Source organism: Saccostrea cucullata, unplaced genomic scaffold (assembly GCF_032062105.1).
Source record: "Saccostrea cucullata isolate Sc308-1 unplaced genomic scaffold, CSIRO_AGI_Scuc_v1 ctg3122, whole genome shotgun sequence".
NCBI classification, from domain to species: Eukaryota; Metazoa; Mollusca; class Bivalvia; order Ostreida; family Ostreidae; genus Saccostrea; species Saccostrea cuccullata.
The window spans coordinates 41,353-54,132 of NW_026933736.1; the positions used below are offsets into that span (position 1 = coordinate 41,353).

The 12,780-nt window shown below is 30.8% G+C and overlaps 2 protein-coding genes across 2 annotated transcripts; both read right to left on the reverse strand.

Moving 5' to 3' along the window:
• Positions 1 to 265: 265 nt before the first annotated feature.
• On the reverse strand, positions 266 to 7,116 carry LOC134239228 (uncharacterized). Its single transcript, XM_062721389.1, has 5 exons — positions 6,258 to 7,116; positions 5,255 to 5,348; positions 4,418 to 4,597; positions 980 to 1,227; positions 266 to 340 (listed from the first exon to the last, which is right to left on the reverse strand). Exons 1-5 carry the CDS (start codon positions 7,098 to 7,100, stop codon positions 287 to 289), a joined length of 1,419 nt encoding a protein of 472 aa, XP_062577373.1. The 5' UTR covers positions 7,101 to 7,116; the 3' UTR covers positions 266 to 286.
• LOC134239226 (uncharacterized) lies at positions 7,105 to 11,911 on the reverse strand. Its single transcript, XM_062721388.1, has 5 exons — positions 11,887 to 11,911; positions 11,221 to 11,751; positions 9,832 to 9,929; positions 7,178 to 7,421; positions 7,105 to 7,127 (listed from the first exon to the last, which is right to left on the reverse strand). Exons 1-5 carry the CDS (start codon positions 11,909 to 11,911, stop codon positions 7,105 to 7,107), a joined length of 921 nt encoding a protein of 306 aa, XP_062577372.1.
• Between the last annotated feature and the right edge of the window lie 869 nt (positions 11,912 to 12,780).

The following is a 12,780-nucleotide window of genomic DNA, read 5'->3' on the forward strand; positions in this document are numbered from 1 at the left end:
TGATAATTTCTAACTGAGTAAAAGCACAATTTATTACAATATGTAAATATGTAGATAATAAAATCCAGGGATAAGTAAAATGTAAAGTACCACTTTATAGTAAGAAATGGTATTTCACATAATTTTATTATATGAATATCTTGTTTGTCAACAAAAATCAACACTATAAAATATTGCACAATTTTTACAATAAATGTGACTAAATATCACCATAAAGACACTGTTTTTTCTCATAGAAATATTTGTTGTTGTCACGTTTATATTGTAAATTTTAATATCCATTCAGTTATATTTCACTTATCCTTCTCTTCAAAACATCAGTACTGAGTCTTAATATGGCCTGAAAAGAAATGAGACAATTCCTATATAAAGTATAACATTGGTTTTGTTGACCAATTTTATAAATAGAGACTTATTTTTATTTGAATTAAATAAAGACATTAAACAACTCAGTTTATTCTAAAAAAAAGTGTCTTTTATTACGAAACTACTTTTTGAAGATAAACAGAAAAAAATGGCATAAATGAGAAAAAAGTTGCAACTAAAAATGCAAATAATTATACATATATGTAAATACAGAAAAGTTTGCTTTAAAAAGATATATTTTTGTTCTTTTGAAATTTGTAATTGTTAATTTTGTACGTATAATCTGATATGCATTATTTTCTACTAAGAGATGTATGCTCTAAATAAAGGATTGTTTTTCCCTAGAATTTTTGCATTCTTTCTCTACAAAAAAAAAAAATAAATTTGCGCTGGCTATTTTCTTCTGAGAAATTTTTGGTAAAAAAATTATTTCTTATTTTAGATATGAAAATGTTTTACTTTAACTCTAATCGTTAATGAATGCCCAATCCTACCAAATAAGAACAAATAAACGTTTACTGTCGAGAAATGATCCACAACTAAATTGTCTCATTTGAAATTTACCCTTTCCTGGAAAGCAAAATAACCCTCAACGTGTAAAGCTTTCACTCACCTTAGAAAGATCAGCCCAGATTATGTTAAAAACATCATCACTCATTACGGGCCTACCTCCTGGATCATGGCTATATTTATTTCTATATAAACGGATTCTTTCTATGTCGTCACTCTCTGTGATGTCCACTATTCTAGGTTCTTTTCCCCATCCATTTCCTGGGGGAGCAATGTCCGAGAAATTCCTCAACAATTTATACATAATGGTAACGTCCATAGATAAAGATGATACACTAGTGTTGGATCCTCCTTCAAAAAATTATTTAAAAACATCCTTACAGATACAGGTCTAAGATGGATAAAGTAGAAATAATGGTTTTCCGCTTCACTCATTTATTTAAATCATCTAACCGTTAACTTGTCTTGGAAGTTTATCGGGTTTTGAATTTAATTGACAATCATGAGCAAAATTTTAACATTTTTGTGCTCATCAAATACAAAAATAAAATTGTATATCAGTGCTCTTAATCTTTCAGTTTCATAAACATAGATCAAAATGGTTTTCAAATTGTTTAAAAATAAAAATATAATTACATTTTGAACAATATGCGTACATGTACCAATATTATTTTCGCCCCGCTTTATTTTCGCTCTTTCACACGGGCGAACAATTTGCCCTGTTTTAAGAAATTTTACTGTATTCTTTGAATTCACCTCTTTTTTAAATTCGCCCAACCGAGCGTAGGGCGGAAGGGGCCAAAATAAAACCGGGGCAATAAATTCACTGTATACAGTAGTATTTTATATGTCTTTTTGTTACATTGATGGTTTCACTTTTAACACACAAAAAAAAGAAATGTTTTTCTTACTAATTACTGTATTTTATTGAAAGAAAAAAAACATTAACACCAAGCAGAATATTTCTTATAATGGATTCATTTCAACACCTTAATAAAACATGCTCTGTGACAACGCACATTGAAATAATTTTTTCAAAGTGCGTTAAAATTAGGACAAAATCAACGCACTTTGAAAAAAAATTTCAAAGTGCCTTAAATTTGGGACCAGCTCAACGCACTTTGAAAAAAAAAAAGTTCAAAGTGCGTTAAGAGTTTACATCAAGATAATTTACCATAGAGACACTTGGCGCACTTTGAAAAAAATTAAACATATTTTATTAATGGAAAGATCTTATTTGTTATTTAGGCCTTATCTTTCAAAAAAACTTATGAATTGATTTGCTCCCGTAGAAAGGAGGAGAAGACAGGTAGAAGATCCCCAATTTTCTTTTCAAGACCCTTTTCCTTTTATTTTATCGAAACCTGAAATATTTAAAACTTCAATATATCAGGTCCTGAAGTGACTTTATCTTTAAAAAAAATTACCCAGTCAGGGTCAGCTATTTATCATACTTATTATTTGTAAGGATATTGATACAACTTAAGGGGTACCGACCCTCTGATAAGAGAGATAACTTTCAAAGTACAAAGTATGAATACTACTCACAGTTTTCTTAATCAGAGTTCCCTAATTTAGACCTCTGAGTAGTCAATACGATGAAATCTGACATGTGATGACAACATTACTTTCTATTTCTTTTGCCAATCTCAGACTAAATGTTTTATTATATTTAACAATAAAACATTTAAATCCTACTTCAAAAGCATTTTAAATTGAATAAGTTGTATTCTTTAAAAGACTATTTTAATAATAGTTTAATGTTTCAAGTACTTAATACAGAATTTTTATAAGTATGACATTTTTTTTCATATGAAGAAATCTTTAGAAGAAAGATAACTCCTCCTCACAGATGTATTTTTTTCTTACAACCACATACAACATTGTAATTTTCTGACTTAGAAAGCATCGCTTCATGATGTTTTCTTACATGATTTTAATAGGTATTATACTAAGTATTATTTTCATATACAACTCATATTTCAAATTAAATGTTATGATAATAAATCGTTACTGTTTTTGTTCTCTATGTTGAAATTTCTTCATATCATGATCTGACATAAAAATAATTTCTGAAAAAATAAGCTGCGCTTCTTACATCAAACAATTTTCTATGTGGCTCTAATGTTATTGTTGTTCATGAAAATCCAAATTAGAAATATTAAATTTTCTGAGTGAAATTTGATAGCAGAGGGTCGGGACCCCTTAAATTTATTTTTTTTCAGAGTGCGCTAAAATGGTCGATGTTAACACACTTTAAAAAAAATATTGCTTTAGCTTGGTCCTAAATTTAACGCACTTTGACATTTTTTTCAAACTGTGTAATTTTTAAAAGTGCGTTGTAAAAATACTCCAAATCATTATATATTATGTTGTTGTTGCTGAAATTTTATGACTAATTTGGTATTGAAACAATTTTAAGTAATATTCTATCCTTGGGAACAGTAAATAAATAAAGTTTGTTATTGAAACCACTGTTAAGATCTTTACGCGGTATACACTAGGCATCTTTTTGCCCCAGCCAAAGTCATATTTTGAAAATTTCCTAAAAGTTGCTGTAATGCATATAATGAATGAGGAATATAAATTAACAAAAATGTAACAGTTCCAAACTACATTATTGGTAAGTTTTGTTTCTATGACGACACAAACTATTTAGATATTATGTTGTTAAAATGGACACAATTTGTTCAATTTTTACTCTAAAATTAATAGAGAACAGGCCTACTCCTAAACAAGATTTACATATTGCAGTGGTATTACTTTTCTGCAATTTATATCAAAATATTGCACTAGGGCAGGCCTGTGCTCTACGACTTTTACTCAAAATATCGACGCAATATAAACTTTTTTCTGAATAAATCAATAAAATTTAGAATATGCGTCATATCCTGATTTCATGATCTAACATATGTCATCATGATTTTAAAAAAATATACAGTATCTTAATGTCTGTATACATCTCCTTGTTTTATGTAATAATAATTTAATTATATATTTCTCTGTCATAGTTTGATTTGGGTCATTATGTATTTAATTACCAATTATATTCCCTACAATATTTGGTAACATTAAATATATTTAAACTTATACTTTCACATTCTTGTTTTGATATCAAAAGTATTTTTTCTTTTTATTTGTAGACTTTCCAAGTTCATTTTTATATTCAGCATACTTTTTTGCTTACTTTTTTCAAGCACTATTTCAAAATAGTTACTTTCGAATGGAATAATCGCTCTTTCTTCTTAATGTAGGTCATTAGTTAAATACGGAAAAATGTCAATTTTTTTAGGATTAAAATTTTCTTTGGTAGAAAAAGAAGTAATTATTCAGTTAGGGAATAAAGTTATTATTTATTTGAAGTTATTATTTATTTAGGGAATAAAATGCCGTTGTTTAATTAAAAACATTATGAGGTTGATAGTACAGAAATTTTCATATCATAACAAAAATCTTTTTACAGACTTTTATATTTCTTTATGCCATAAGATATATATTTAAAGAAGCATAACATTTATCATTAAAGAAAACTAATCAGTACCTTGCTTTGGGAAGAGAATCTCTAGTTGAGGTGGTTGGAATCGGAACTGTCCTCTTCTTATGTCTGTTTCGTTTTCTTTCAGAGTCTTTTCTAAATCCTCTTTTGGGAAGAATTTATCAAAGCAGATTCTAATTGCATCAGTTCCAACTTGTATCAACTTAAATATCTTGTCAAAATTATCTATTTAACAGAAATATAGCCCAAGTATGTTAAGTAATGACAATATAGTATCAAAATAATTGTCATGATTATTAAATCATTTCAATACTTTCTCCAAGATGTTGAATATAAAAGAAGACAATAAAGGGAATTTACTTAATCTATCAAGACAAGATAACGCATTACCTGCTCCTTATCAATAATTAGTAAAATGTTGTTCTTAAAGCTTACTTTTTTATGTAATTGCTTAAGATTTATTTTATACAGGCATTTTAATTTGTACATAGGATATACAATAAATAAAGGACGGGGTGATGGGTCTGACAAATAATTTAATTTAAATTAATTTATCCGTAGGTCGCCTAATGCATCGCGAAGTTCTATTTTTAGAATTTTGTATTTATTAAAATTTATCGCTCAAACATTAATTAATTAATAAAATTATCCATTACAAACTTTATTAATAAACTTCTTTTTCTAAAAATTAGATATAAAATATCTATTGGAGCTCTGTAATTTTTTAATCAGAATTAACATATGATGTCATTACATTCGTGCATGATTGAAACATTTTCACTAGCAACTTACCCTCACTAATATTATATTATCTGTGCTATGTAAAGTCGAGGATAATGTGAAATGAACAAAGAATTTGATCTGAACATTTAATTGATATACCTTTAGGATGTGAATCACTTGGTCCAGAACTCCCTGACTGTGAACTTTCATCTATACTTTTACCTTCCGAAAGCTCAGCTTCATCGTCATGTACCTTAAATGTTAAAATACTTGTGTATGTAAATATTGACACTAAAACTGGTGTGCTCTTTGTGAATGATCATTCAAGAATAAGTTATCTTATAAACAAAATTTTCTGAATGCAAACGTGAAACGATATAACACAAACACTCGTTTAAATCCCACATTGTATAAATCTTACAATACAAATGATTGTTTCAGTAAAAACAATCAGTGGTTTAGTGAAATGACAAGTTCCATTGTTGAATGCTCTCAACTTGCAGTTCTCGTATTGAAAAACGACATATAAATATATACACTCTGATTTTAAGTAAAATGAAGCAAAACTACATTGATTCAGTATAAAATATAAAAAGAATAAGTGAAAATAGATGTTGCACAATAATATTGTTTTTTTCTCTGAAAGGCTATGATGACTATCTTTATAAAATCAGCCTTTGAAGACTTTTTTATACCTCAACGGGAATTTTAATTCAAACTTTACCCAATTTCTTTATTTTAGGAAATTAAACAACTTATATTTACTCTCTATGAATTTTAAATTGCCTTTCCTTCTTTAATTTCAAATTCATCATATCTACATCATATCTACATGTAACCCTTTTTAACATTTTTTTGTCAAAAATTTAATCCTCTTTTTCTTCGGATTTAAAACTTCCATCGTAACATTTTTTTTATCTTTTTCTTTTTTGAAAAACTTATTCAATAGCTATTTTAAATGATGTACTTTCCAAAAAGTGTCTGAGGTTTAATTGAATTAACTTAAGACTGAAAAGTTCAAATAGCAGTCGTGTAGCCAAAATATAAGCGCAGAACACTCAAAGTATGATCCAGAATATTTAAAATTTGCAGAAACTAAATCTTACAGTAAAACTTAACTCTTTTTTTCTTCTGGAAAAAAACAATTATTAAAATCAAATACCTGGATCCAAAATTTCGTGATATCCTTTGAGTTGATGTTATGCATTCTCCCAATTGGACAGGCAGGGCACTGAAAATTAAGTTTTATAAATTCTGATTGTGGGATCACAGAACTTTCATTGTTATCACAGAATCCCGTAGCTTTGCATTTGAAAGCGTGAGCAAATTTAGAGTCTGCATGAAATGTTTCTGAGAGAATGTTCAGTATATTGTCTATCTTGTGCTTTATTTGTTGACATATAGATTTATCGACTTCTCCTTCAATTACAAACACTTGTGAATGAATTTCTGTTGGTGTCATACCAATCAGAATGTTATGATTCTCAAAACGAAACACAGCTACTGTCTGGTAAATGCATAGTTCATCACGACTTGAATTAAGTTTCCATGGTATTTGGATGCAAATAGCTATCAGGCGCTGGAAAATTCCAGCAGGAAGAGCATCAAACACGTAGCAGAGGATGGATGAGGCAGGGTATGATGAAAAGCATTCCGCAGGAAATGTTTTTTTGTTCATACAGGGGACATACCATTTGTTTTCATCCATTTTAGCCGAGAGACCAAGCTTCTCCATGTAGCGCATGATTTCATCTTTGTGCTCAAGGTACCCATTGTTGTTCATTTCCCATATCGCAGACAGTAATGGGTCACTGAGTTCTCCCGTTTCATTAAATTTATCCCATTGTGAGGCGAGCTTAAATAAATCCTCTGCTGCATGGTTTTTATCGGTGATGACATTTTTGAATGCATCTGCAAACCATTGAACATCAAGTACAATTATTCTACTTAGGAATTCTTGGTTGAAATATAAAATTTCTCTGATGTCATGGAAAAATTGCAGCATGGTGTTAATACCTTCTTGTGTTCCCAACTTTAATTCTATTGGCAATGCTTCATTGAAAGCCAAAAGTGTCTCTTTGCTGATGATTTTAAGGTTTTTCTTTTCCTGGAAGAAGTTTTCAAACATAGTCCAGGAGTGCGGAAGTTTTTCACCCCAGTGATCAAGGTTTTTGACAACATCAACAACTGACAGCTTAATTTTTTCAATGCATTTATTCTCATGGAATCCAACAGCAAACATCCTTTTCCTGTCAATATGTTTTTGCAGAGACCCATCCTTTGTTTCCAAGCTCGTCCATATCTCACGGAAAAACTTTTCTTTTTCCTGGTAAAAAAAATTATTCAGTTAAAAAGTATAAAGCTAGCATACAATGGACTTAGCTGTTCTTGAAAAGCTGTTTTTTTTTTAATTTTACTTTGTAAAAATTTGATCCTCATTTGTGACTCATTTGTGACTTGTGAAATTTGAATCTTCATTACCTTACATTAGGATACCAACATGTAAGCATGATTAAACATAGCCTTTATGTTATTGACATTTTTCTTCTCCAACTTGGAAGAACATTTGGATTAATGTATTGTTCATTAAAATTTTTATCACAAACTGTAGCCCCACCATATCCCCGGGGTACATGATTAGATCAAAAATAAATTTTAAAACGAATATAATTTTTGACTCTGTAAATTTCTGTAAAAGTGAAAAAGCTTTGCTTCACTTGGGAATGCATAAAATATCATTTAGACTCTTGGCAATTGAGAATCCATAAAAAATTAAGAAATATTTTTGTCATGCATTATGACATCATGAATTGCGTCATTTTTGTCATATTCTGAAAAATGCAACAAAAACGGTCAAATTTTAAGGTTCTCTCCAATATTTTCTATAGGGCGCAATTTCAAATCTAAAATATGTCATAATGATAATGATACAAGAGGCCCACGGGCCTTATAGGTCACCTGAGCATTATGCAACAACTTTCCAGTAATTGAATTTGATTAATGTTTTAAGCCAGATGGTATGTGACATTCACAATTTTGAAAGAGGCACCATTGATCATCATAACAATACACTTAGCAGTTGCTTAGCCTTTTTACTGAGCATCGCAGGGTTGGGAACAAAAAAATTTATTCCAACAATCAGTAGTGCCCCTAACACTAAAACCTAATCCCCTGACCCAAAGGTCCACACATTGCACAAATTTTTAAAAGACACCCTAAAAATCAAGAAAATAAATGATTTATAAATACAAAAGAACAGATTTCAAACAATAAATTCATTTTCAGTATATAAGTATAACATCCCACCCCTGACCCTGGGGCCTTGAAATTCACAAGTCTTCAGATAAGGGCCTTTGCTGATAATAACTATAAAGGTAGTTCATCAGCTTTATACCCAAGACAGAGAAGAAAACTTTCAAATATTTAATGTATTTTTACTATATAATCTATAGAGCCCCACCCTAACACCAGAACCCCAGACCCTGGGGCCATAAAATTCACAATTTTGGTTGAGGCACTCTTGCTCATCATAACAATGCACTTAGTTAGTTTATTTAATACCTAGGAGCAGAAAAGAAGATTTTCAAAGTATTCATGTATTTTCACTATACCTAATCAATAGAGCCCCCCCCCCATTTTAACACCAGGACCCTTGACCCTGGGGCCTTAAAATTCATAATTATGGTAGAGGCTCTCTTGCTTACATATGTATCAAAACTATGCACTTAGCTTTCCATATTTAATAAGGGGCAGAGAAGAAGATTTTCAAAATAATCATGTGTTTTCACTATATATAATCAATAGAGCCCCGCCCTAACACCCAACCTGACCCTGGGGCAATAAAATTCACAATTTTGGTAGAAGTACTCTTGCTCATCATAACTATATACTAAGTTGGTTTATTTAATAACCAGGAGCAGAGGAGAATATTTTCAAAGAAATAATGCATTTTCACTATATACTTAATAAGCCCCGCCCTAGCACTAGAACCTCAGACCCCAGGCCCATGAATTTTACAATTTTGGTAGAGGACTCAATGCTGATTACAATCATACAAACAGTTTGACTGCTTGATGTCCAGGAGTTAAAAAGAAGATTTTCAAAGATTGCACTAATTTAGTGGCCATTTGGCCCCACCCCGGGGGCAGGGACAATGAAATTCACAATTTTTGTTCCCATTCACACCATAGAAGCTATATGCTAAATTTGGTCGAAATTGGTTCAGTGGTGTCAGAGAAGAAGCTGAAAATGTTCAAATGTTAACGCTATATAACACTTTGATACGGCCATTGTGAACGACGACGGACAAAAACGGATAGCAATAGGTCACCTGAGTTTAACAGGTGACCTAAAAAGGATGGAACTTTTTTTTTAGGATTATAACACAAGTTTTACAATTTTGGATTAAAGATTCTACTCATATTTTTTTCTTCTCTGAAAGTACTCAAATATACCAGTTTTTCTTAAAATTTAAGAACATTGAATTATCATAGAGCAAGTTTTCAGGAATTTTTTTTAATAGGCCTTGCTTTGGACTAATTTAAATTCCCTTCACCTGTATTTTAGTATAACTTTACAGTATAGTCTGTGCTAAGTTTGGTTGAAATTAGCCCAGTGATAATTGAAAAGAATTTTAAAATATTAAAAGACGACAGACAGCGGACAAATGTGATCAAAAAGTTCCTTCGCTTTTGCAGTTTCGAGAACTAAAAAGCTTTTGCAGTGCTATCAAATACCTCCTTTGTCTTTTTTTCAGCATGAGTGCCCACCAGTATAACAGGAGCCTTTTCACTGCTGTATTGATGAATGGACTTGGTCCAGAATGTTAGATAGTCTGAATAAGATAAAAATCAATATTTACTCAGTAACTTTATTAAGTGTACATGATACACCACCCTGTAAGCCTACATTAAACTTCATGTAATAGTCAATATATATCATGTTTATGGGTGTATTCATCTTCATAAGAAACCAAGATGTGTTTGTGAAACACTATGCGCCCGGGCGGCAACAAAATTCAGAAAAAGCCTTTTTGAGCATTAAGGTCACAGTTAAGGTCACAAGGTCATTGACCTTTGCTTCATTTGAAAGAGCTTGATTAGTGGAGTATGCGTACAAAATCTGAAATCTCAATCTCTCCTAGTTCGAAGTTTATAGTGAGGGTTCAAATACTACTTTTTTGCATGTATATCACAGTCAAGGTCACAAAGTCATTGACCTTTGCTTCATTTGAAAGAGCTTGATTAGTGGAGTATGCGTACAAAATCTGAAATCTCAATCTCTCCTAGTTCGAAGTTTATAGTGAGGGTTCAAATACTACTTTTTTGCATATATATCACAGTCAAGGTCACAAAGTCATTGACCTTGGTATCAATTGAAAGAACCTGAATATCGGAGTATGCATGCTAAATATGAAGTCTCTATCTTTCATGGTTCAAAAGTAATGGCGAAGGTTACAGAAGTTTGCAGAAAAAAAGCTATCTTTAGCATAAACTAGTAGGACACAGTTAAGGTCACAAGGTCATCGATCTTGGTGTCATTTGAAAGAGCTTGATAAGTAAGTATGCATATTAAATATAAGTCTGCATCATTCATGGTTCAAAAGTTATAGTGAAGGTTAAAGTTCGAAACAAATAAACAAACAAACAGAGAGACAGCCATACAAACAGGACAAAAACAATATACGCCCTGGATCTATCGATCCAGGCGCATAAAAAATTATCTTTAACAAGAACTCAATTATACATGTAATAATATCAATAAATTTGCAAATTCCTGAGGCCTAAATCCTGTTAAGTTGAAATTTATAAAACATTATGAAAACCTCTGTAATGAGAAACGAGCATCAGCCTAATTTTGAAATTATTACCTTTGTATAGACTTGACTAAATCCATAGACCACAACAATCATCTTAATCATTTTGAACTGTTGTTATTCCTTATAGCAGTTTTCAAGGTCATTGTATCGACCATAGAACTTTCGAATATATGACTTTAAAAGATACTGCTTGTCAATAATAAAAGTTAAGCAGAAAGATCTTCCATACTTATGGTATCTTGATGCATTTGCTTTGACAGAAATAGAACTACACGTAATAAACATTAATTATGTAATAAAAACATACCTTTGTATGTCCACCCTTCGTAAATTGAACCTTTCTGGCTACAAACTTCTTTTCCAACCTTTTCAAGTAATTTCTTCTTCATATTAAGCACTAGGATGAAGAATGCCCTTGGACTCAAAAAAATCTGATGTGAGGAATAATATGAACACTGTCCCGCAAAGTCTATCATAGTAATTTTTTTCTCTGGATCATCCGATGCATCTTTGGAGACTCGTAAAATTCCTGATATTTCTGATTCTTTAGGAATATTTTGTTGGTCTTCAATCATTCTTTCTTTTTCCAGAAAGGCAGCAGCTTCATTCCCTTTATGTGATTCAGATTCTGTATTCAAGCTCTCATGTGTAATTTCATCATCACTTGACAATTCTTTATCACTTGTTCTACTGACTGTGTCCTTTTGATATCCTTTCTCTTCAATGTTCAACTTTTTCATGTCACCAGATAATTCTGCAGGTTTGTCCTGAATACTCTTTTGTTGGCTTGATTCATCAAGTTTAACTTTAAAACGTTGTTTTTGGCTGGATGAGTTTACTGCAAAACGAAAATAACATTTTGATTTTTCTTTTTTAATCATTCTTTTATTTTTTTTTAAATACAAAGCCTTGCACATCACTAGCTTAGCTGATCCAATCAACTTAAAATTAGATATTAGATCTGCTCACATACTTGCTACACTAACATCTAACAACATCCCATAGAGGGTCACGTGAGAATTTTACTTAAATTGTAGCTGATCCAACTTATTTCATAAAGTTTAGAACTAGTCAGGCACAAAGGTCAGACTCATCTCTCTCTCTTCTCTCACTTTCTCTGTGTGTACATAAACTAAACATTTGTTTAACTTTATAGTAGAACTAGAAATCATTGAGATGGTGGCCATCTCAAAAGGCCCCGCTTTTACCTTACATGAAAATGTATGGTAGCTGAAAAGGGTTTATTTTGAAGGTGTTTGAGATTAAAAGGGACAAAAAGTAACTACTCTTTGAAAAATAATATACAATTAACTAGAAAACTGACCAGTCAGCAAAGGGCCCCGCCATGGGGTAGAATTAAAAGGGTGCAGCTTACGGAATGATTAATAAATGTACAAGAAAAAGCAACAGCAACTGTATTCTAAAATTTCAACATAATTCCTGAATAAAAAGCCTGAAAATAATATTCTTGTATTTACATTAGGCAGTAAAGAACAACTTAACATTGAATTTATATTTAAACAATTATGAATCTTGTGTTATATAAAATCCAGCCTTCAATGAATGCAAATATCATGAAGTGTTGACCTTAACTTCAAACAAACAGCAGTTACAGACAAAGGTTTTCATTAATCTTAAAGTGACAGATAAAGAAAAGCCTACTAAATTTTCTGCAGCAGCTAGATAATTAATCCCAAGGGATTAATTGTACCTCTCTCATCATTTTCTTCTAAAGATATGATAGAATGGGGTTTTTATACAATACATTAAAAATTAAAAACATTCTTAAAATTTAATATATTTTTTTAAAAAAAAGGAAAAAAGTGGGAAAAAAAGTAAATCAAAAAATCTTCTTTAATTTATTTCT